General features: G+C 64.5%; 8 protein-coding genes across 8 annotated transcripts; 6 read left to right on the top strand and 2 right to left on the bottom strand.

The window, feature by feature from the left end:
• Positions 1 to 690: 690 nt before the first annotated feature.
• LOC62_05G007312 (uncharacterized protein) lies at positions 691 to 2,610 on the top strand (the record flags this gene model as incomplete). The annotated part of the gene is made up of 1 exon (XM_062773834.1): positions 691 to 2,610. One exon carries the CDS (start codon positions 691 to 693, stop codon positions 2,608 to 2,610), a length of 1,920 nt encoding a protein of 639 aa, XP_062629818.1.
• Positions 2,611 to 2,892: 282 nt separating this feature from the next.
• csm3 (Chromosome segregation in meiosis protein 3) lies at positions 2,893 to 4,045 on the top strand (the record flags this gene model as incomplete). Its single annotated transcript, XM_062773835.1, has 3 exons — positions 2,893 to 3,396; positions 3,440 to 3,562; positions 3,653 to 4,045. The coding sequence occupies 3 exons, from the start codon at positions 2,893 to 2,895 to the stop codon at positions 4,043 to 4,045; spliced, it is 1,020 nt and encodes a 339-aa protein (XP_062629819.1).
• A 351-nt stretch (positions 4,046 to 4,396) lies between these two features.
• Positions 4,397 to 5,836, top strand: rhlG_1 (Rhamnolipids biosynthesis 3-oxoacyl-[acyl-carrier-protein] reductase). Its single transcript, XM_062773836.1, has 8 exons — positions 4,397 to 4,520; positions 4,556 to 4,595; positions 4,652 to 4,775; positions 4,813 to 4,885; positions 5,004 to 5,139; positions 5,206 to 5,358; positions 5,398 to 5,437; positions 5,501 to 5,836. The coding sequence occupies exons 1-8, from the start codon at positions 4,446 to 4,448 to the stop codon at positions 5,799 to 5,801; spliced, it is 942 nt and encodes a 313-aa protein (XP_062629820.1). The 5' UTR covers positions 4,397 to 4,445; the 3' UTR covers positions 5,802 to 5,836.
• LOC62_05G007315 (uncharacterized protein) lies at positions 5,825 to 7,808 on the bottom strand. The gene is made up of 3 exons (XM_062773837.1): positions 7,288 to 7,808; positions 6,837 to 7,187; positions 5,825 to 6,783 (listed from the first exon to the last, which is right to left on the bottom strand). The coding sequence occupies exon 1, from the start codon at positions 7,789 to 7,791 to the stop codon at positions 7,288 to 7,290; it is 504 nt and encodes a 167-aa protein (XP_062629821.1). The 5' UTR covers positions 7,792 to 7,808; the 3' UTR covers positions 5,825 to 6,783; positions 6,837 to 7,187.
• Positions 7,809 to 8,394: 586 nt separating this feature from the next.
• CTR4_1 (Copper transport protein CTR4) lies at positions 8,395 to 9,429 on the top strand. The gene is made up of 4 exons (XM_062773838.1): positions 8,395 to 8,518; positions 8,708 to 8,817; positions 8,875 to 9,125; positions 9,202 to 9,429. The coding sequence occupies exons 1-4, from the start codon at positions 8,443 to 8,445 to the stop codon at positions 9,332 to 9,334; spliced, it is 570 nt and encodes a 189-aa protein (XP_062629822.1). The 5' UTR covers positions 8,395 to 8,442; the 3' UTR covers positions 9,335 to 9,429.
• A 17-nt stretch (positions 9,430 to 9,446) lies between these two features.
• Positions 9,447 to 11,258, bottom strand: psiT1_1 (Major facilitator-type transporter psiT1; the record flags this gene model as incomplete). Its single annotated transcript, XM_062773839.1, has 3 exons — positions 9,447 to 10,524; positions 10,635 to 10,824; positions 10,880 to 11,258. The coding sequence occupies 3 exons, from the start codon at positions 11,256 to 11,258 to the stop codon at positions 9,447 to 9,449; spliced, it is 1,647 nt and encodes a 548-aa protein (XP_062629823.1).
• Positions 11,259 to 13,737: 2,479 nt separating this feature from the next.
• On the top strand, positions 13,738 to 17,046 carry ERT1_1 (Transcription activator of gluconeogenesis ERT1). Its single transcript, XM_062773840.1, has 4 exons — positions 13,738 to 14,956; positions 15,046 to 15,144; positions 15,208 to 15,504; positions 15,969 to 17,046. Exons 1-4 carry the CDS (start codon positions 14,617 to 14,619, stop codon positions 16,961 to 16,963), a joined length of 1,731 nt encoding a protein of 576 aa, XP_062629824.1. The 5' UTR covers positions 13,738 to 14,616; the 3' UTR covers positions 16,964 to 17,046.
• A 1,865-nt stretch (positions 17,047 to 18,911) lies between these two features.
• Positions 18,912 to 21,146, top strand: LOC62_05G007319 (uncharacterized protein; the record flags this gene model as incomplete). The annotated part of the gene is made up of 5 exons (XM_062773841.1): positions 18,912 to 19,015; positions 19,232 to 19,314; positions 19,360 to 20,186; positions 20,232 to 20,814; positions 20,869 to 21,146. The coding sequence occupies 5 exons, from the start codon at positions 18,912 to 18,914 to the stop codon at positions 21,144 to 21,146; spliced, it is 1,875 nt and encodes a 624-aa protein (XP_062629825.1).
• Between the last annotated feature and the right edge of the window lie 161 nt (positions 21,147 to 21,307).

Below are 21,307 nucleotides of genomic sequence, written 5' to 3' on the forward strand. Positions count from 1 at the left end.
GACGATGGGGCGTATACGGGGACGCATGGCTGGAGGAATGGTGCGTGGAATGGGGTTGGCTGGTTGATGGCGAGCCACGAGAAATCATGGGGGTAGGGGCGTTAGAGATAATCGGCTGGCCCCTCTATCGCGGGAGCGGGGGGGCTTGGGTAGCTCGCCCGGCTCCATCGACCTCGCACATGCGGCCGTCGCGTGGAGGTCGCGTGCTGCTGCAACTGGCTTCGTCGTGCACTGTGTAGCTGTATCAACAGTGACGCGCCTGACTGCTTACATGTGATGTTGTAGTTTTGATTAGTTGTGCAGGGGTTGGAGATGACAGCCGTCCCCAGACCCCTCGTGTCATCGTTATCAGCGGTGTGCCACACTCGTCTACGTCAGTGGGCCTGCATCCCCCTCCCCCCTCGAAACACGATGTGACCCCTAATCCTGTTCACACGCCAGCCAGCAGTCACACTACTGCACACTCGCCTCTCATCATCATCCAACTTGCTTTCTACAACCACAAACAAGCACGACGCGCAGCAGTAGTAGTAGCGACGACACACGCACACTAGCACGCACACGACCCCTCACGACAAGCCAGACCCGACACACCCCTCCCCCATCCCTTATCACCCATCAAAAGCCCACCCACCCCACCCCAACTCGCTTATCGCACACGACCACGGCACACGCACACACCAGCCCACCATGGACCAACGCACCTCTAGCCGCAAATCTCGGAGCTCGACCTCTTCATCCCCGCCCCGCCCTCATCTCAATGCATTGAGCTCGCTCCAGGCCCTATCGCCACTGGCCACCACGCGCGACAACCTCCCAGCCGGCGGCACCTTTAGCGACGAGATCACCGACTCGCCCTTGACTGCCGGTGGGCTCAGCCGCAGCTCGAGCCAGCGCACACTCAGCCGTTCCCTCTCTGGCCGCGAGCGCGTCTTCTCCGACGGCGGAGGCGGCAGCGGCGCCAGCGTACCGGGGCTCCGGAGACGGAGCAGCGGCGCCGAGAACATCCCCGCGGGGATCACCACCCGGCTCATCCTCGTCAAGGCGCCGAGCGACAAGGACGCCACGCCGCTCAGACAGCGCTCAAAGTCGTCGTCCAACCTCGTCCCCGTGTCGAGCTTTGCTGCGCTCTCTGATGCGCCGGCGACGTCGGCCGCCCCGCGGCGCTCCTTTGCAGCGGCCAGCTTCTCCTTTACGCCCACGCCTGCGATCGGCGCTGCGCCTGGCGCGCCTGGAGGCTCGCCCGTGCGCCGCCCATCCGTCTCGGGCACGACGACGCCCGGCGGCGGTGCAGGGCAGACGTCATCCAAGCCACTCTCCCCCGACGAGGTGCTCGAGCTCGCCCGCGGCCTCATGTCGCCTGTCGCGGCGCCGACTGGCGCGGAAGCCGCCAAGCTCCAACGGCGCAAGAGCTTGACCAGTTTGGGAGGCGGTGCCGAAAAGGAGCCCGAACCGATCGCGCTCGAGCCGGTCGAGTATGTCGAGATGGACGACGACACGCTTCTGCCCTTCTCGGATCGCCCGACGCAGGTGGCGGGCCTTCTGGCGAACCCGGTCAACGAGACGCTCGTCGACCTTCTCTCCAAGTCGTTCCCGTCTGGTGCAGCCCGGTCGAACTGGAAGGAGATCCCCGTCACGGAGTGGAACTGGACAGAGTTCGAGCGTCTTCTCACCAAGATCGGCAGGAAGGAGTGCCCCGATTACCAATGGGTGCTTCTTGCACGCGAAGCAGTGCGCGAGCGCTCAGTCGCGCTGTGGGAGAAACTCGGCGTGTGCCTTGGCTGTGACCCCGAGCTCATGACGGCTGGCGATGAGGACGAGTCGCCCGCGTCGTGGGCTGGTCTCGGGCTCGGCGACGAGGGCGAGTACGACCCGTCCCTCTCGCGCGTGTTCATCGAAGGCCTGGAGCCGGTCGACCCGCTCGAGAATGAAAAGGCCGAGCGTGCGCTTATGCTCGAGTTTGGCCGGCCGGTCGACGCCCCCGAGTCGCCTGGCATCCAGTGGACCGACTCGATGCCGACCATTGGCGAGGAGCCGAACGAGAGAGGCCACAACGGTGGCGGCGGGGCGCCGAGCGCCGGGAACAGAGAGGTCAAGGACTACTTTGACGAGAGCCCCGGCCACCGGCGTCACGAGCGCCACGACTCGCGTGACGGGCCGCCCTCGCCATCGTCCGTCTTTGCGTCGAGCATTGCGTCCACGTCGGCCTCGGTGCGCGGGTCGCCCGAGAAGAGCCGGTCCAAGTCGTTTGTCGGGCTGCAGATCTGCACGGCGCCCGTGTCACCCTTCTCGACCGCGGGGCTCTCGCTCTCGCCCACAGCACTCGTGCACGACCAGCAGACGCAGTACGACCGCGGGCCGGGCAACCCGATGTTTGTGAGCTCGTTCAACACGCTCAGCATCGGCCCCAACCTCGGCCGCAAGGCGAGCATGAGCGCCGCTGGCGGCGGCGGAGCGCCTGTCGGCCCGTCCTTCAGCCCCGACGCGCTCCGCGGCTTTGGCCGCTCCTCAGACAAGTTCCCCGGCTTGACGAGAAAGAGCAGCAAGGCGGGCATGAGTGAGAGCGCGATCACCTTTGTGAGCGAGGACCCGTACGCGGGGCGGCACTAGTAGGCAGCGCGGGCGCGGCAGCAAGGGCGCGGGGATAAACAGCGCAGGGCGAGTTGTAGCACGGGATAGTTGTAGCATTGAACATGAGCAAGCACGAAGCATGCATGCAAAGTAGCAAAGGAGCTCTTCGGGCAGATGACTGTTGCCACACGCCACCTTCGAGCTCATCAACAATTTGCTTCCGCGACGCGTCGATGGACGACAACATGACACGGTCCATGACGCTGCTTTCCAACTTTGTTTTTCCTTGTCTCGTCTCCAAACACACACCCACCCAGCAACATGGCGGCGCTCCAAGACCTGTTCGCGTTCGACTCGCCGCCGCGGCCAGCAGCGAAGCAGCGCTCGCCGACGCCGCTGTCCCCGGCGTCAGAGGCGGGGCCATCACGCACCGTGCGGCGCGACGCGTCGAACCCGCTCTTCCTCTCCCCAACAAGCAACTACGGCACGCCGGCACGCAAGCGGCCGCGCGACGACGTGTGGGTCGTCGACTCGCCCGCCGGCTCTGTGCGCTCCGTCGGCCCGCGAACACCGCTCGCGCCCCTCCCTACCTCGGGGGTGGGGCTCGCACAGCGCGCCGCCGCGGCCGCGAACGCCGAGTTCATCAGCGACCCGCTCGCGCTGCAGGACCCCCTGGCGGGGATTAATGGCGACGAAGAAGAAGAGCCCGCGCGTAAGCGCCTCCCCGTGGCCAAGGTCGATGCGGACCGGCTGCTCGCGCCCAAGGGGTTCCCGGCGCTCATGAAGTTTGCGAAGAAGTTCAAGCCGCGCGGCAAGGGCCATGAGGTGGGTTGCGGGGCGCGAGGGCGTAAGGCTGATGATGGACCAGACAAAGGACCTTCGCCGCCTCATGGACGCGTACCAGATGTGGGCGCACGGCATGTTCCCCAAGGGCGACTTTGCGCATACGGTGCAGCGTGTCGAGACGGTTTGCACGACGAGGCGCATGGAGGTGAGTCGGCCGCCGAGCGCAGCGAGGCCGCGCGGCACGTCGTCGCTCGCCGTACACCTGTCGCCGTCATACTCGACACTGACGCCCCAGTCCGCGCTCAAGGGCATGCGCGACGAGTTTTACCCCAAGCCGCGCGACGAGGAGGCGGAAGGCGCGGAGGACGCCGCCGACGCCGACGCCGCCGCAGACGAGGACAAGGAGAACCGCGCACCAGGTGCGCCAGCGCCTACCGCGCCTGCTGCGCCGGCCCGCGCCCCGCTGTTCGACTACGGCTCAGACATGGACGACGACATGGAGGCGCTCGCGGCGATGGAGGCGGAAGCAGAGGCCGAGGCGCAGGTGCAGGCCGCGCCGGCGAGCTTTGTCGACCGGCTCAAGAGCGCTGCTGCTGGCGCCGACGCGCGTCCCGCCCTCGCGGCTGCGTTTGGCGACGAGCCGCCCGTGCTGGAGGAGGAGGACGAGTGGGAGGGGCTGTATGACTAGGTGCCGTTGGCTGGCTGTTGTTGGGCTGGCTGCTGCTTGTACTTGCTAATGCACTGTGGCATATTGACGCGGGCGGGGGCGGCGGGTTGGTTCTCGGCCAGGCCGGAGGACGCGGCCCGTGACGCCGCGTGCACACCCTCAACCATGACACGCTGCACACCACTCGTGCATGTAATGCGACCTTCTCCATGCTCTCGCATCCATGTTTGCGACAGGCCAGTGTCAGCAGCGACGGACGGCGCGTCGACCCGCCAAGCCGATACCGACCGGGCCGGTACTCCGCCCGCTTTCCGCGCTGAACCGCGCTAAGCCGGCGACTCGACCTCGCTCGACTACATTAACCCGGCCGGACCGAGCTCGCATCCAACGTCTGTCTCCCTTCTACCACTACACGGCAACAATGGTCACACTCACCCAGCCGTCATTCACGCCGCCCAGCTTTGCGCTCGACGACCTCTTCTCCGTGCAGGGGCGGGTAGGTCTCCCTCCCGCCGTCATCTCTAACCCCAGACCGTGTTCATCACTGGCGGCGGCACCGGTCTTGGCAAGGGTAAGCTGCCTCCCTCCTTGGTACACTGTCGGCCGCCGCACTCACACACGCCGCAGCCATCGCAACGGCATACGCTACCAACGGCGCCCGCGTGATCATTGCCGGCCGCCGCGCCGACGTGCTCGACAAGGCTGTGGCCGAGATCACCAAGGCGGCCGCGAAGGGCGGCAGTGCGGTTGCGTGGGTCTGCGACGAGGGAGCGGAGCTGACTAGCCAGCGTGCAGGGTGATGTTGGGTCCAAGGCGGGCGTCGCGGCGCTCTACGACGCCGTGGCCAAGGTCACCGATGTGGTGAGTCAGCGAGCCAAACGCCGAGGAGGTTCATGCCGGCGAATGACCTGGCTGGCCGTGCTCTAGATAAGGATCCGTGGCGCTAGCGGTCGCGCTCGCTGACGCTCGCTTCGCCCAGGTCGACGTGCTTATCAACTGCGCTGGCGTGATGAAGTCGTACAAGAACCCCACGAGCACGCCGAATGACATCGACGCGGTCACCAAGATGATGTGGGACGGGTGTGAGGACGAGGACTGGAACGTGACCAACCAGAGTGGGTAGGGGGGAAGCCTGGGTCTGGGGTAGTATTTCGGGGCCGCTCACACATGCCCCACCCCAGTCAACATCAACGGCGTCTACTTCACCACGGTCAAGTTTGTCCCGCTCCTCCTCAAGTCGGACCTCAAGTCGGTCATTGTCATCGCTAGCATTGCGGGGTTGATCCTCCAGCGCCAGATGGGCAGCGTGTCGTACGGCGTGTCGAAGGCGGGCAGTGAGTCGAAGCTGGGTGTTGGGGTAAGCTGACGCGCAGCCATCCACACGGCCAACCTCCTCGCCGGTCGTCTCAGCCCGTGAGTACCAAGGCTGCTGCCTTCTCTCCCGCCGCCCGCTCGCACGCTGACGCGTGCTCGCAGGGCCAACATCCGCGTCAACACCATCTGCCCCGGCATCTTCCCCTCCGAGATGACGGGCGTGTCGGCCGCGTCCGGCGGGCTCGAGTACGACATTGGCGAGACGCCCGCCAAGGCCGCCGCGCGGTCCGTCGCTGGGCGCCCCGGCCTGCCGCATGAGATTGCCGGCCCGGCCCTCCTGCTCGGCTCGCGCGCCGGCAGCTTCATGGACGGCGCGAACCTCGTTGTGGACGGTGGGCGGGCGCTTGGCGCCGGCATCCACGACGGTATCAAGATTGCGGATGAGCTGCTCGGTAACCTCTAAGGCAAGGCGAGATGTGTATGAAGTGCTCGTGTGACTACTCCGTTCTGCATCGTTATAACCTGATATTTCTCATCAACCCTAACTACTTGACTGCCTCGCTGTCCCCCTACCACGCATACGCCTCGCTGGAAAAGTACACCTCGTCGACCTGCGGCAGCCGCCCGCGCACAATATCCACCTGTGCGCGGCCGACAGCGTTGGCGCAGTCCGCGATGAGCCCAGCCGGCCCACAAGCGCCGACCGCCACGCTGCCGACGGCATCAGCGACATGCTGCGCGATAATCGCCGGGAAGTTGGGCCGCGCGCCGTGGTGCGAGGCGACGGGACTCGCCTCGCTCTCCTCGTCGTCGCCGTCCGCCGCAGCCTTCTCCTTGCCCGCCGACACGGGCGACGCGACCTCGCCCGTGATGTAGATCTCGACGTCGGCGTCCGCTGCGAGCGCGGCCATCTCGCCCCGGAACCACTGGAGCGCGGCGTACTCCCTGGCAGCCCACACCAACTTGAGCGCCGGGCGCTTCTCGCGGCGGAGCACCGCCTGGGCTGCCGCCAGCGCCCAGGAGAGCCCTGAGCCACCAACACACAGCAGCACGCTGTCGAACGCGGCCAGCTCGTCCGCCGCGTGCCCGTACGGCCCGTCAACGAGCACCTTGAAGCTTGTGCGGCTCGAGTTTGCCAGCGCGCGCGTGAAGCCCGCCTGCGGGCGCAGCACGAACACCATGTCCTTGAGCAGGGCGCTCGAGTCCGGTACGCGTTGGAGATGGTGAACGGGTGGCTCTCGGCCGTGCGCAGCCCCACGAAGCGGAGGAAGACGTGCTGCCCCGCCTTCCACTGGATCGTGGCGGTCGGGATGGTGATGCGGATCGTGCCGTCGGGGAGTCGCTGTACGGTCGCGGCGTGCAGCACTGGGTTGTTGAGCACCATCATTGTGCCGCGCCACGCTGCGGCGCCGAGGAAGAGCACGATGGTGGTGATGCAGTAGGCGCTGGGAGGGAGCGCGTCAGCGCGAGCGCGGAATGACCCCCGGCTATGACTTACTCGTTGTCCAGCAGCCCGTACCCGTGCCAGAAGAGCGCGGCGATAAACATGAGCGCCATGACGATGTGGAGGTAGTAAAACGTCTCGTAGGCCGCCTTGCGGAACACGGGGAAGCTGGCGACGCAGAGCACGAGCAGCGGCGCGAGGGCTACAAATCCCGACGTGTAGATCACGTCTCCTTTGACGCTCTTCACGAACCCCTCGGCGCGGTACGCGTTGACTACGCACGCAAAGGTGTGCACTAGGGACATGTAGAGGAACAGCAGGGCCGAGGACTGGTGGTATGCTTGCAGCTTTTCGTGGGATACGCCGGTGAGGACGGAGAGGAGGTTGCGTTTCGTGCCGAGCAGGCTGGCGAGAACGGGAGCGTCAGCGCGAGTGCGAGCGTGGCCAGGTTGGCGAGGGAGTGTGGTCGTGGCGCCACACGCCCCACCCCCACACCGCCCACTCACTAGACGAAAGGCAGCGTCGCCATGGCGATCCACTCGCTGCGGAGGCAGAGCGGCGAGGAGCCGTAGTACGGCGCCCAGTAGTAGTACTGGTTGCCGAAGGTGAGGCCTGTGGCGATGAGCGCGCCGGCGACAATGACAATGTTGGGGCCAAGGGGGGCGCCGGTCCAGAAGTAATCGAGGAAGGAGGGCCGGAGGCGGGGGTAGCTGAGGGCGCGGAGGGCGGCCGCGAGGCGGTTGTACCCGGGGACCTTGACCCGGCGAACGCGCAGGCTGAAGACGACGTTGGCGAGCACGCCGCCGACAACGACGGCGCCGAGGAAGGCGAGGTAAAAGTACCCGTATTTCACCTGCTTGGCCCATGGGATCCTTGCAGCCTGGTACGCGGACAGCTCGTCCGAGGTGGGGATGTACCGCCCCTTGTCGTCGTACACGCCGCCGTGGCCGCCGTGGGCTGCGGCGAGTGGGAGTGCTGCGGCTGCTATGAGTGTGATGAGGGCGGGCATGTCGCGTGACGCTTCTTGCTTGGGTGAGGGCAGCAGCTGCGGCGCCGCGCAGGCATCCTCTTATACCCTCTCTCCCTCTCCCGCGACGATGACACCCCCCGGCTGACTTTTTTCTCCCCTCTCACTCGTCTCTCGTTCCCCTCGCCATGCATGCTCGCTTGCCCCGAGATCCGAAACGCGCCCAGGAATGCTTGGCAACGCCGCGTCCAGGCCCAAGTCGCACAGCGGCTGTCATTGGCAGCTTGGGCAGCGTGCCGAGGCGTGCCGAAGGACCTGTGGCGCCACTCGCCCAGCGACACTTTGTGCAATTGCCGCATGTGATCGAGCGATAAGTTGCTGCTGCGCGCTGATTGGCCGGATCAAGAGATTATGGCCGCAGCGTTGCGGCGGGGGCAGATCAGTGGCATGTGCTCGGGGTGGTCGTGGCGGCATGTGCGGATATCGCCTAGTGCCACTGGCAAAACAGCAAAGTTTGGCTAGTTTGTCCGCGGGCATGACTACAACCGTGCGGGCAGTGTCGGGTGCGACGGCGAACAGCGTGGCGGACGACGAGCGCAGTATAAGACGGATGTCCCCCTCGCGCGTTGAGCAGTTCCCACACAAACAGAACTGAACTAACCCAAACGACCCACCACACCACACACACACAACATGTCCCTCGGTGTCCCATCGCAGATCCTCATGGACATGGGCGGCGGCGCCCCGGGCAAGGGCCCCTCGTGCAAGAGTGAGTCGGCGTTGATCCTGGCGATCAAAGCAGCCGAAACAGCCAGCCAGCAAGGCTGGCGGTGGTGACTCAACCACTGCTCGGCCCCTGGACTGACTCAACCCTCCCTCGGCAACTGCCCTGCCCCCTCTGTCCACCTGCGCTCCCCCGCCCGGCCGCTCGCTCGCTGACGCTCGCTCCCCCGCGCAGTCTCCATGCTCTGGAACTGGACCGTCATCGACTCGTGCTTCCTCGCGTCGTCGTGGCACGTCCGCACAAAGGGCCAGTTTGCGGGCTCGTGCCTGGGTGTCTTCTTCCTGGTGAGTGGCGCGTCCCCCGTCCCCCCGCGGCCACCCTAACACCCCGCCCCCACCCAGTGCGCAGCCATCGAGCTCGTCCGCCGCCTCGGAAGGGACTACGACCGCCGCCTCGTCGCGTCGGCCGCGGCGCGCACCGTGTCCGTCGAGGACGGCAGCAACGGCAGCGGCAGCCCCAACAAGGGCGTGTCGGGCGTGTCGGGCGTCCCCCTCCTCTCCGGCCCGGGCGCAGGCGCGTTCGCGCCAAACTGGTTCCAGCAGGTCTTCCGCAGCGTCATCTACGGCTCGCAGTTCACGGCGGCTTTCCTCGTGTGAGTGGCGTGGCGTGGTGGCCCCAAAGCATCTCGGGGCCATGGTTCCTTCTCGCGGGCTAACGCCCGCTCGCAGCATGCTCCTCGGCATGTACTACAACGGCTACATCCTCATCTCGCTCTTCCTCGGCCAGACGTTCGGATACTTCCTCTTCGGGCGGGACACGGTCGGCGCGGCCGAGGGCGTGCACTCGGGGTGTTGTTGCTGAGCAACGCCCCCGTGGCACCGACTGACGACGCGAGCCCGTTCTTGGACTATAGTGACCCCCCTCCCAAGCCTATGCACCACTCTCATTACATACAATGCGCGTGCTCTATTTTCTATGCTGCTTCAGTCCTCGCTGGCGACCGCATCGTCACCGGTAGCAGGATGACAAACGCCAGAATCGCAATCGCCGCGTCCGCGGCAAACACGAGCGTTGGCAGCCCAATGTCCGTAAAGTACGCAAAGACGTACCCAAACAGCCCGATGGTCGTGACCTGCGCCAAGCGCTCCACGAGGGCGATGGCGCTGAGCGCGTCTGCGCGCTCTTCCGGCCGCACGAGCTCCATGACCACGCCCTTTGCCGCGGACCCAGTGCCACTCGCAAAGGGCAACACGCTTGCGGCGAGGTACACGTGCCATCCCGCCGTGAGGAACGTCGTGGCGCCCGTGAGGATCCCGTCGAGCAGGATCGAGTAGCGCAGGAAGACGAGGTCGAACGCCGCGCCGTGCGCCGTGTCTGTCAGCGCTGGCGCCGAGTCGGACACGGGCTGCCCCGCCGCGTCGGCGACCTCGGCCTGGTCCGCGTCCTCGGGGTGGACCACAGGCTGGGGCTTGGGCGAGCCCGGCGTCGATGGCGATGCTGGCGCCGCGCCGCTGAACCACCGCCGCCCGACCGAGATGATCTTTGGAAAGCACAGCGCCAGGAAGAAGGCCCGCACGCCAAGCGTCAGCGTCATCATGTAGCCCGACGTGTCTGGCGTAAAGCCAAAGAGGTTGGTCCCAACGAGCTGGAGCGCAAGGGGCACGTAGCCCGTCGCGAGGACGGAGCAGAAGGTGCCGACGCCGAGGAACGTGAGGTTGTACGACTTGCGTGTACGGCCTGACGGCGACACGATCATGCGGGGCACGAACGTCTTGAGCGGGGTAAGGAAGCCACCCTTGCGCTCCTTTGTCGCGTCTGCGCTGGGCGCGACGTATGGCAGGAAGAACATGCCAAACAGGGTGCAGCTCACCAGCAGCACAAAGGCCAGCTGGAACGGCGCGAGGTAGCCGAACCACCGCTCGGCGAGCCCGCCAAACGAGTATCCCAGCCCCGAGCCCAGCATCATGATGCCGCCCAGCACGCCAAAGTTGGCCGTGCGCGCCTCGTCAGAGCTCAGGATGGCGACGTACGAGTTGGCGCAGAGCTGGTACCTGGGGGTGGGTGTTAGTGGTGTGGGTGCGAGGTGGCAGAGACGAGGACGGGGTAAATGGCCACCGACGGCCGCCGCCACGTTCCTTGCCCCGCCTGGGCGCCGACTCACCCGCCCGCGCTCCCGAGCACGTTGAACAGCTGTGTCGTGGTGATAATGTCCATGCCGAGTTTCCCGCCCACGGTCTGCGCGTAGATCTGCGTGAGGTTGCGCAGCGCCGCCCAGATGGTCTGCTGGAACATGGCCGCTTTGACGCCGTACCGCTGGATGAACCAGGCGGATGTGAAGAGGTTGACGATGGCTGGGGGGTTGTGTCAGTGGGTCCATACTGTACGCTGCCTGCCCCGCCCACTCACACGCCGCAGTTGTCAGCCCCGACATGAGCGCCACACGCTCCGCGGTGCGCGCCTCGATCGCGCGCACGGCACACCGGTCCCCGACGCCGTGCCACTCCCGGGTACGGTAGTACTCGTCGCATGTCATCGTGCGGAAAGAGTACACGAGCGCCGTCTGCGTCACGGAGAAGGTGAGGCTGATGAGCACCGACGCGGCGAGGACGCGCGCGAGGGGCGGGAAGAGGGAGCTCGAGGTCGCTGGCGCTGGCGCTGGCGTCGTCGTCACGGCTTCTGTCGTCGACGCCGCCGTCGGCACTGGAGCCGCCGCCGCCCCCGCGGGCGAGATCGGGCGCCTGGCGGCCCCCAGTAATGGTGTCCGCTCATCTACCGCTGTCGGCATGGTGGGTTGTCTTGTTCGTCAGGGTCGGTCGGAGGGCGGCGATGTGTGCCGTCGTGTCGCTTGCTGGCCGTTGTTGTCCCGCTTTGCGTGCGCGGCGGTCCGTGTTTTATGGTCGACGTGTCGACATGTGGTGACAAAGCAAGCACAATGTTGTCCGACAGCGATTAGTAAGTTGATGCTGCGGTGCTCGCCATTCTCGCTCGCTCGTGTGCTGCTGCTCGTTGCGTCGGTCGCCAGTCGGCGGCGGTGATGTGATCGGCGTGGTGCATGCCATGGCCTATTCTTGCTCACCGACGACGGAGAAGGCCGATGTGCCACGTGGCTATTGACGTGTAACAACTCGTCACGGGTAAAACTGGGTAAACCATCGGTCTCATGCTTATCACTTTTGTGTAAAGTCGCCGCCGGTAAACCGGCAGCTTGGTGTTGTAGTCAGGTGACCATTCGTGGCAAGCGACTTTTCACGCTGCTCGTTGACCTCGCTGACCCCCCTTGGTGCTGATTGTGCGTCATTCACAGCAGCAAGACAGGGTCAAACACGACGCTAGATAGCAGCCCGCAGGGGAGATCGCGTCACGCTGCCAAACTCGTGGGGAAGCCGGCTCGCCAAGCGGCATGTTACCGGGCGAGATTGTGCGACCTTGTGCGAATCTTTCCTATCGATCGCGCGGCCCCGTGTCAAATACTCAGGTCGATAATGGCCGTGTGTGCTGCGTGCTGGTACGGCTGGGTTGCATTACCGAGTGGTGGCCAGTGCGCGGCTCAGTGCGGTCCTCCACGCGGGGAGCCAAACAATGCACCAGATGGGGCCCACGCAGCCCGCCCAAGCAAGCCATTACAGCGCCAAATGCACACAGTGTGGCGTTTGAACAAGGCATGCTGGCTGGTCCACCACCTCCTCTAATTCCGCAAGGGTCGACAGTGTTAATCGCTTCCAAGCACTTTTCTTTACGGTTCTTCGGGTTATTAGAGTGCACCAGATACACCGTCGAAACCAAATCACAGCCTGCACTGGCCGCCCCAATACCAAATGCAAGCCAAAATACCAAAGCAGCGGCCAACTGCCAGCGACAGCGTGCTGCATGTCTGACAGGATGCATTCGCATGCTGGCTGTGCTAAGTTGGGATGTGCTCGCTGACACAGCTCTATGCTTGCGGCGCAGTTTTGGCCTGCGGGCATGCAAACAAGCAAGCTAGCGGGCACTGGGCGTTGGGCTGGGTGGGCATTGGGCATTGCATGAGATTGGAATGGGCGTAGAGGGTGCTAACAGTGAGTGATCAACGATCATCGCTGGCTGCACTGTGGCGGGTGGCACGAACGTGGCGGCCACCCACACCTTCCCCCACGACATCGAAATAACCCTCCACGTTATCGAATTTTTCGCTGGACGGTGTCACAGCTCTGCCTCGCTACACACGCGGGCGAGTAGTACCCAGTCGGACCATACCGGAGGAGTGGGCTGTAACCTTCGTATCAATGCGGACAGTTACAGTGCTTGGTTTTCTTTTTTTCTGGGGCTATGGGGCGGCGGCATCGGCGGCATCTGCGGCTGCGCTGCGGCAACGCCGTCGCTGGCCTCCTGCGTTTCCCCGCACTGGACCAGCAACAGATTAAGGTCCAAGGGGAGATCAACCGATGCGCCATCACACCCACAGCACTCACCGAACAGAGCCTTGACCGAGGCGGCTACGTTCTCTTGCCGGTGCCAACTCGTGACTTGGCGTCTGCCATTCCCAAGAGCGCTGCAGGCATTGGTGTAGACGGATGCCCCAAGGATATGCTGTTTGAGCGGCACGACGTCTGTCAAACCCTACTGCTGACGTGCCGTTCCTGCCCAAAGGGGCTCCCGGCCCTTGCGTCTTGCGTCGTGCTGCCTTGCACAGAGTTGCGTGAGACCCTTATGCTACCCTGTCCAGACCAAGCCCCTATGTGGCTTGGCAACAGCGCAACGGCACAACAGCACCCACAAAAAGTGTCCGGCACAGGTTGCCGGTGGGTGCAAAACGGTGGAGGTGAGGGAAAAGTCGGTCGATTCCAGGGCCCCCTGACCTACCATGCCTGCGCTTGCCGAATGTCTGTGGTGCGGCAGACGCGGCCCACGCGTCCGGTTGAGAGTGCTTGTTGTTTCCCGGTCCATGTTATCCAGCCAAAACAGGCACAACTGCCAACGAACGCGCAGGGTATGCCGCACACAGCACGGGCACTGTCCGCCACCACCTACTGGGCCACCACCATACGACACGACCCACACCCACTTTCCCCCGCTCGCTTGCTACCGGCGCTCGAAATACCGGCAACTCCACGGGCTCTTTTGTTGCGCTTTACATGGCACTGGGGTGCGTGAAACCAATCTGTCGGCACCGACAACGGCTCAGGGGCTTGGCAAGTGGGGTTTGACGCCACGTAAAACGCCGTGTTTCCTCGCGGCTCACGCCTGGCTCCCCTCTCCACAATCAGTGCTGCAATCAGTCGTCCAACCCCGTGGGCAAAGATTGCGAAGCTCTCAACATATATCTAGAACACGCACGCAAGATACTCACAACCCCACACTGCCAAACAGTCACCACGGCCCTCTTCCTCCCTCGACGTCTGTCACCTCCAAGGTAGACCCCACGCAGCCCCGGTGGCCCCCACAGCCCCTCCATCTTGACACCTCGCACCACCATCATCATTCTTCACCACCACTGTCTGTGCCACCACCGACTATCGCTAGTCGGTACAGCCTGCAACACTCCCATACGCTAGCTCTTGATACAACCGCTCGCTCGCACGCATTGCCACGCACGCCGCACGCTATCTTGCCCACCAGTGTTGGACGCATCATCATCGCATACGACTGCCGCCACTAGCAGCAGCAGCATTGCATCGCATCTTAGTCGACGCTTCCACAGCCAGCAGCCGTCGTCAGCATCACACGCATCGCAGCCTCTGTCGATCCGGCGGGAAAACCAAATCGACCCTGTGGCTCTATTGCGCCAAAGTCAACGTCGCTGATTATTGTTGACGTCGTTGCGCGTCAGTCAAAGCAGCCAGTCGGCCCACCTAGCCCCGCCAGCCGTCAGCCAGCCAGCCAGGCGCCCATCCCGCCAAGGCGCGCCCCTTTGTTCAGGAAGCAAAAGAAAAAAAAAAAAACTTGCCGAGGGTCCGGCATCTCTCTCGTCTCGGTGCATTCGTCGCCTAGCGCCTAGCCGCCTCGCCTCGCTCCTCCGGCCCGGCTCTCACCCCACCCCACCATCTCCCACCGATTTGGCATATTTGGTTCCGCACTATTAGTATTTGGCGGCCTCCTGCTCGTTCCGATTTCAGTCTCCGATTGATTCCGCAAATCGACTTGGGTTGAGATTGATTTTGGACAATATGGCTGTCCTCGCAGCCGCACCGCCGACATCATCATCATCATCACCAACATCAACGTCGACCAGAGTCGCGCCGTACCCACCAACAAAGCCTCTGGCAATGTCGGCAACGACAACACAATCAACCCAGAACTGGGCGCGCAAGGCAAGAGAAGCCTCGGACGCGTCCGGTTCAGTATCGGCTTCATCTCAAGCATCAGACACGTCGCCAGTCCAGCGCTTGAAGCCACTCAAGGCATCGCCGGCCCGGACAAAGACCCGTCCTGACGGCAAGGTCGCCAGGAAAAAGGTGGCAAAGGCCTGCCTCGCCTGCCAGAAGAGCCACCTCACTTGCGACGAATGTGAGTCAACACAAGCAGCATGAATGGTCGCGACGACCATGCATGCAGCACCCGTCATCACCGTCATCATTGCTGACACGTGCTACCAGGCCGCCCATGTACCCGCTGCACCAAGAAGGGCATCGGAGACCAGTGTGTCGAGGGTGTGCGCAAGAAGGCCAAGTACCTTATGGAGGGCGACGAGCGGGGTAAGTGTGCGCGCAAGCAAGCAGCCAACTCATCATGGACGCGTTCGCTGACACTGCATGTAGCCGCCCCAGCGGTTCCCGCGATCCCCACGGCTCCCACTGCCACCGTCACCGCCACCACCACCACGACGTCGACCGCGCCGCCTGCTCCAGTACCTGCCCCAGCGTTCAACACGTCCCCCACGACCGTTCCATTCGGGGGTGGCACCATCCCAGTGTCCATGCTCGGCAACGTCAGCGTGCCTGCAGCAGAACCCGTGCGCGTTCCCGACAACATCTGGCTCACGGCGCCTCTGCCAGAAGTGCAGCCTGCGCCCGTGCAGCTCACCGACTGGGCCATTCCTGCCAACGACCCGTTCAGTGAGTGTCTTGTCTTTTGCCTCTCATTTCCATTCGCCTATCGCGTAAACCCACTCTTTCCACCAAAGGATCGGTGGGGAAAGCGGCCCGGCGGACGGTTCGCCGCGAGGCCGAATCATTTCTCCGCCGCCCACGCACGCCGCCAAGCCACCCAACAGTGGCTTGAGCGCCATATTTTTCGCCATTCGCGTGACATTGTCTCTGGACGGGCATTGTGCGGCTGCGGCTTTGGCTGGGCGTTTGGCTGCTGCATCACTGCGGCTCTGGCCGCTGCATGCGACTGTTATTGTTGCTGGTCATCTGCGGCCAGCTGGCGGCGTCGGCTGGCGTCAGCTTGTCACTTGACTACCGCAGCCATGGTGACTGTCAAGTGACTCTCAGCGAGCTTGACACGGCCTTGGTCGCTGTCGAGCGAGCGGCCCATGCATCGCCTCTTCCCCCGCAACATGGCTAACCACCCTCAGACTTCTCGGCTTCCGCTGCTGCCAACCTCGAGTATGAAATGTTCGACTCAATGTTCGGCTCCATGTCCCCTTCGTTCCCGCTCGGCGATCTTGGCACTGGCAACACAACCGACGGCTCGACGCCTTCCCTGTGGTCAAACTTTGGCCTGCCCGACCCCAGCAGCAACAACAGCAGTGACAGCAACGGCGTGCTCCTCACGCCCCAGGCCGACCCTCCCAGCTCGCTCCAGCCCATCCTGGCGACGGACCAGTCGCCTTCGAACCCGCTGTACACGAACGGCAACAACTGGAGCCAGGGCGGCGTGTTCGATGACAACAACCCGCTCGGCGGTGGCCTCACTGGCGGCATCGACTTTGCGCCGATCCTGCCCAAGAAGCTCACGCCTTCCGACGTCTACAACAATGTTGTCAAGCCATACGACTACACCGAGGGCTACCACTCTCTTATGGAGTACCTGACGCAAACATTCGACAAGCCCGACATTCTTCGCGTCGTCCGCGCCTTAGCCGCGTTCCGCCCCAGCTTGATCGCGCTCCAGATGCCCATGACGGAGGAGGACGAGATCTTTGTCGAGCGCTCGTTCCAGCGCACGCTCATCGAGCTCGAGAAGCTCATCTCGTACTCGGCCACGCCCACGGCTGTCTGGCGCCGAACTGGCGAGATTGTCGCTGCTGCTCCCGAGTTCTGCAAACTCATTGGCAAGACTGAGGAGGAGCTCGTCCGCGCGCGGACCTGCATCTACCAGCTCATGGCCAAGCAGAGCACGATCGACTACTGGGAGAACTTTGCCGTCCACGCGTTTGAGAACACTACGCAAAACTTCTTCCAGGCGACCACGCTCGTCAACGGCGCCAAGAGCACGCCCTGTGCGGCCTGCTACACGATCCGCCGCGACGTGTTTGACCTGCCTTCGGTCGTCATTGGCCAGTTCTTGCCCATCCCGGCAGAGGCCTTGAACGGCGCTGCCAACAGCACCAACAGCAATTCAGAGTAGAGGGGACAATCAGCAGTAGCGCATCGCACGGATTGTACAGTAGTGTATCATGTTGATTAATTATGAAGGCTTGATGAGCAGCACGGCACGAGCGCAGCGAGTCCAATGGGGCGGTAGTGGCAGCGAGTGCTACGCGAGTACCTCGGCAGTGAGGTGGTGTCTCTCCCACACTCATGGCATACGTGGCATCGTGGCATCGAATGAGGCAGGAACGACGAGGGCTGCGCCTGGCGTCGGCGCCGCGCGGGCGCCCTGTTTCGCGCCGCGGCGCGATACGGCGCGGCCCACGTACGCACGCAGAATGGAATGCATGCGTGCGATGTGTGCGTGCGATGTACGCGGCGTGATGCAATGGCAACGGACACACCGCACTCCGTTGCTTGCACAACCCGCATGACGGAAGCCGTGGTTGCAATGCCGCGCGCATACACGCACAGGCGGGGTTGCCGAGATCCGAGCGGCAAGTGCACCGCAGCCGAGTGGCGGCTAGCGGTGGGACGACGGGCGGGGCTTGGGTCGTGGGTGTAGCTTGGAAATGCTGCTTGGCATGGCGGGCTTGGAAATGCTACGTCCTACGATACGATACGAGCGCGCGTGCGAGCATTCCCAGTCGGCTGTGGTACGGCTGTCATACTGAGCGGCAGTGGTACGGGCGGGCGGTGGTCGGCGCCGGCAGCCGCCCAGCCGCTGACGGTTGCCACGGCTGGCAGCGGGGCGGGGCTTGTCCGCCTCGCGTGATGGTGCGAGCCAGACGAGCCTGCCACGCCACGCGAGCCACTGGAACAGAGGGGAAGAAAGCGAGAAACCGGGCTTGGAGCCGATACGACGGGCACCACCGCCAGCGGTGGTGCCGTCGTATCGCCCGCCTCGCGTCGCACCCAGCCGTCGGCTCGACGTGGTCCGGGGCGGCGGAGCGTCCGCTGCCGATGGCATTGCTATGATACATGGCAGAGCCGGTGCACGCGGCAGCCATGCATTGTCCATGTGTCACAGCTACCACCATGTGGCGGCAAGGTCGTCATACATCCCGACGATCATCATGAGTGTGAGCGCCCGGCTGGGTCGCGGCGTGCGTCCACCGCTGGCTGGGCTGGGGCGAGGTTCACAGGTTTGACAGCCACGGCACTGTCTGCGTTGTACCTGCTTCGTCGTACCTGCGTCGTATGCACGTGTCCAGGCCGCAAACAGCGGCGCTCTGCACGCTACCGCGGCTGAGCTGAGCTGGCTCACGACGGCACATGAGTGCGCGACAGGCCCGATTTCTGACCTATATGGTCGAACAACTGTTGCCTGGACCATTAGATGCCCGGTTGGGCCGGTGACGAGCTGACTCCTGGTGGATTTGTTTGGTCCCTGTAGAGAGAGCGTCGCCAAAGCCCGCCCGCCCGCCAGGCTTGATCCCACCCCGGGCATATGCACAGAGGGCGGCAGGCGCTGGGTCGCGCACAGGTCGACGTGCATGAGTAGTTTCCCTCATCGGAGCCCTCCCTACAGGGGATGGGTACCGGGGGCGCCCTGGCTGGATGATAATCGCCATTGCCTAAGCCGATGCCGCGAATGGTGTTGGGGTTATACCTTTGGAGCACAGCCTGTGGACCAAGCTCAGCTCGGATAGCGCGGAAGTCGGGCTGCCAGATTGTGGTGACAGATGCTTTTTGCGTATAGCATTGCCCTGGGCGAGGTGCTCTTCGCGAGGCTCAAAGCAACCTCGATAATGGAAAGGAGGGGGTAAGGCAGTGGCCGTCCACCGCCGTCCACCACGCCTCCGTCCCGGACTGCCCGCCAAGCCGCCCCGGCCCAAAGTTATCCCGACAACCGACCCGGCGTGGCCACCTCGTCCCTCGGCACCTCAACACTGCGAGCACCATCTCGACGCTGCTCGCACCACCACCACCACCAAACGTGTGTCTCGGGGCACCGCCATCCGCACCGCACCACGCGCAGCGCCATGTCCGAGCGCCAGCACGTACACCCACACCCACACCACGCGCACTTCTCGTCCTCGCCCGAGCCCGGCGCGAAGCGGCGGCGCGAGGACGGAGGAGATGACCGGTGAGTCGGTATTTGTAGCGCTCAACTCACGCCGCCAGCCCGCTCGCCATCACATGCACGCCGTGCCGCGCGCGCAAGATCAGCAAGTTGCGGTTGGAGGCTGGTTGCTGACCCACAGAGTGTGACTCGGGCAAGCCGACATGCGACAACTGCGTGAGGTGGGTAGCCCCGCGGCGGCGGTGACAGCAGCAGCAGCACGGCTAACGGCGGCCCCAGAAATCCCACCGAGTGCATCTACCCCGTCAAGCTCAAGCCCGGCCTGCGGCCCGGCACGGGCGTGGACATGGCCAAGCGCATCGGTGGGTCACGGCGCGGCGCATCGCCAGCGAGCTAACGACGCACAGAACAGCTCGAAGAACGGATACAGGGCTACGAGGCGCGGCTGGCGGCACAAGAGGCCGGCCTGGCGTCCGTGACGCAGTGGCGGGCCGAGGTGACGAGTTCGCTGGCGCTGCCTACGCCGTCGGCGTCGGCGGGCATCGCGCCGCCGTCGTTTCCCTTCGAGCTGGCGCCGACGCCCGCAGTGGCGCTGACGACCATCTCGCCCGCACCCTCCGCCGGATCGTTCCTCGACCCGCTCGTCCTGCCGCCAGACGACATCGTGCGTGACCTCATCGCGCTCTACTTCTCGCACATTGCGCCGTGGGCGCCGATCCTGCCGCCGCAGCAGACGTTCAACGCGCCGTGGAGCATCGTCGTTTACGCCATCGTTGTTGTCTCGCTGCGGCTGAGTACAGACCCGCGCATCGCAGGCACGAAGCAGCAGCTGCGCGCCGCGGCGAAGTCCCACGTCCTATCCCACGCGATAGAGAGCACGTCCATCGCGAGCGTGCAGGCGCTCGCGCTGCTCGCGCTCGACCTCATCGGGTCCGAGCAGGGCCCGAGTTCTTGGGGCATCCTCGCGCTGCTCACCCGCTCGGCGGTGCACTTGGGTCTCGTGACGGAGGACGAGGGCGCCGGACAGGCGACCCGCGTGCCCAACAACCTCAGCCGCACGAGCATCATCCCGCCCGCGCACGACTGGCGCGAGGACGAGGCGCGGCGTCGCCTCTTCTGGCTCATCTTCAGCCTCGACCGGTACGCGTGCGCGTCGACAGGGTGGGACTTTGCGCTGCCAGACTTTGATATCCGCCGGCGGCTGCCGTGTTCTGACGAGATATGGGCGGGCGGGGTAAGTGGCGCCGCAGGCGCGAGGATGCTGCTAACCCCCACCCAGCAATGGCACTCGGCGCCACTCTTCAAGCCCGTGCTCCACCGCGACGCGCACCCCGACCCGGCAGCGCTCAGCCCAATGGCGTACCTCGTCGAGGCGCTCGACCTGCTCGGGCGCAGCCACTCATTGCAGTCGCGCGTGATCGAGGCGAACGACGCGCGCGAGGTCGAACATCGCAAGGACATGGTGATGACGCTCACGTCGGCCGCGAAGCGGTGGTTCGCCGACGTGCCGCTGGCGCAGATGACGCCGGGGCCGATGCCGCTTGTCATTGCAGGAGTGTACCACGCGACGCTGCTCAAGCTCAACGCGTACTACGCGTACCCGGCGCTCTCGAACGGCTCCCCAATAGAGCCGTACGGCGGCACGTGCACGTCCTCGGCGCACGCGCTGGTGCAGCTCGTCCAACAGGCGCGTGACGTCGGCTTCCGGCAGGCCAGCTCGCCGCTGTTTATCTGGAGCGCGTGGGTCGCCGCGCGCGTGCTGTTTATCAACGCGTTCCTCGCGCACCAGGCCCAGCCGGACGACGACTTTGAGGTGATCCTGCAGGCGTTGCGCGAGATGGCGGCGTACTGGAGCTTGGCAAGTGAGTCGGCCAGAGTGAACAGACAACGGGAACGACGCTCGCTGACGCGCGCAGACCAGTATGTCAAGCTTCTGGAACGCGCAAAGCGCAAATGGGCAGCAGGCACCACGCACACCGACCCAGACGCCAACCCGTCCCTCCCGGACGCGATCCACGTCCTCCTCGACCTCCGGCGAACAGCCTACTCTGCCGTCGGCGCGACAGACGCCACGCCGTATGTCTCCCCGCCCGACGTCAACCTCTCCCACCTCCCAGCGTGGGCCGTGCAGCCCCTCCTGGGCGATCTGCACAACTGGTTTGATCTGCCTGCTGGCCTGTTTGCAGATCAGTAGAAGCGGTGTCGATCGTCCGTCAGTGTAGGCGAGCCGCCGTGTGTCTCAACGGTATACAGCATGTAGAATGCACGATATCTGTAGTACAGGGGTATGGTCGTGACAATGTCATGGGGCATGCGTCATGGAAAGCAAGCCTCTACGCCGCTCGCTTCGCTCGC

The sequence above is a fragment of the Vanrija pseudolonga genome, chromosome 5 (assembly GCF_020906515.1).
Source record: "Vanrija pseudolonga chromosome 5, complete sequence".
Lineage (NCBI taxonomy): Eukaryota > Fungi > Basidiomycota > Tremellomycetes > Trichosporonales > Trichosporonaceae > Vanrija > Vanrija pseudolonga.

Coding starts and splice junctions, on each gene's coding strand:
- ERT1_1 (XM_062773840.1), top strand. CDS start 14,617: ATGGCTGTCCTCGCAGCCGCACCGCCGACATCATCATCATCATCACCA. Junction 14,957..15,045: donor CCACCTCACTTGCGACGAAT/GTGAGTCAACAC, acceptor ACGTGCTACCAG/GCCGCCCATGTACCCGCTGC. Junction 15,505..15,968: donor TCCTGCCAACGACCCGTTCA/GTGAGTGTCTTG, acceptor AACCACCCTCAG/ACTTCTCGGCTTCCGCTGCT.
- rhlG_1 (XM_062773836.1), top strand. CDS start 4,446: ATGGTCACACTCACCCAGCCGTCATTCACGCCGCCCAGCTTTGCGCTC. Junction 4,776..4,812: donor AAGGGCGGCAGTGCGGTTGC/GTGGGTCTGCGA, acceptor CTGACTAGCCAG/CGTGCAGGGTGATGTTGGGT. Junction 5,140..5,205: donor CTGGAACGTGACCAACCAGA/GTGGGTAGGGGG, acceptor GCCCCACCCCAG/TCAACATCAACGGCGTCTAC.
- CTR4_1 (XM_062773838.1), top strand. CDS start 8,443: ATGTCCCTCGGTGTCCCATCGCAGATCCTCATGGACATGGGCGGCGGC. Junction 8,519..8,707: donor CAAGGGCCCCTCGTGCAAGA/GTGAGTCGGCGT, acceptor TCCCCCGCGCAG/TCTCCATGCTCTGGAACTGG. Junction 8,818..8,874: donor GCCTGGGTGTCTTCTTCCTG/GTGAGTGGCGCG, acceptor GCCCCCACCCAG/TGCGCAGCCATCGAGCTCGT.
- LOC62_05G007315 (XM_062773837.1), bottom strand. CDS start 7,791: ATGCCCGCCCTCATCACACTCATAGCAGCCGCAGCACTCCCACTCGCC.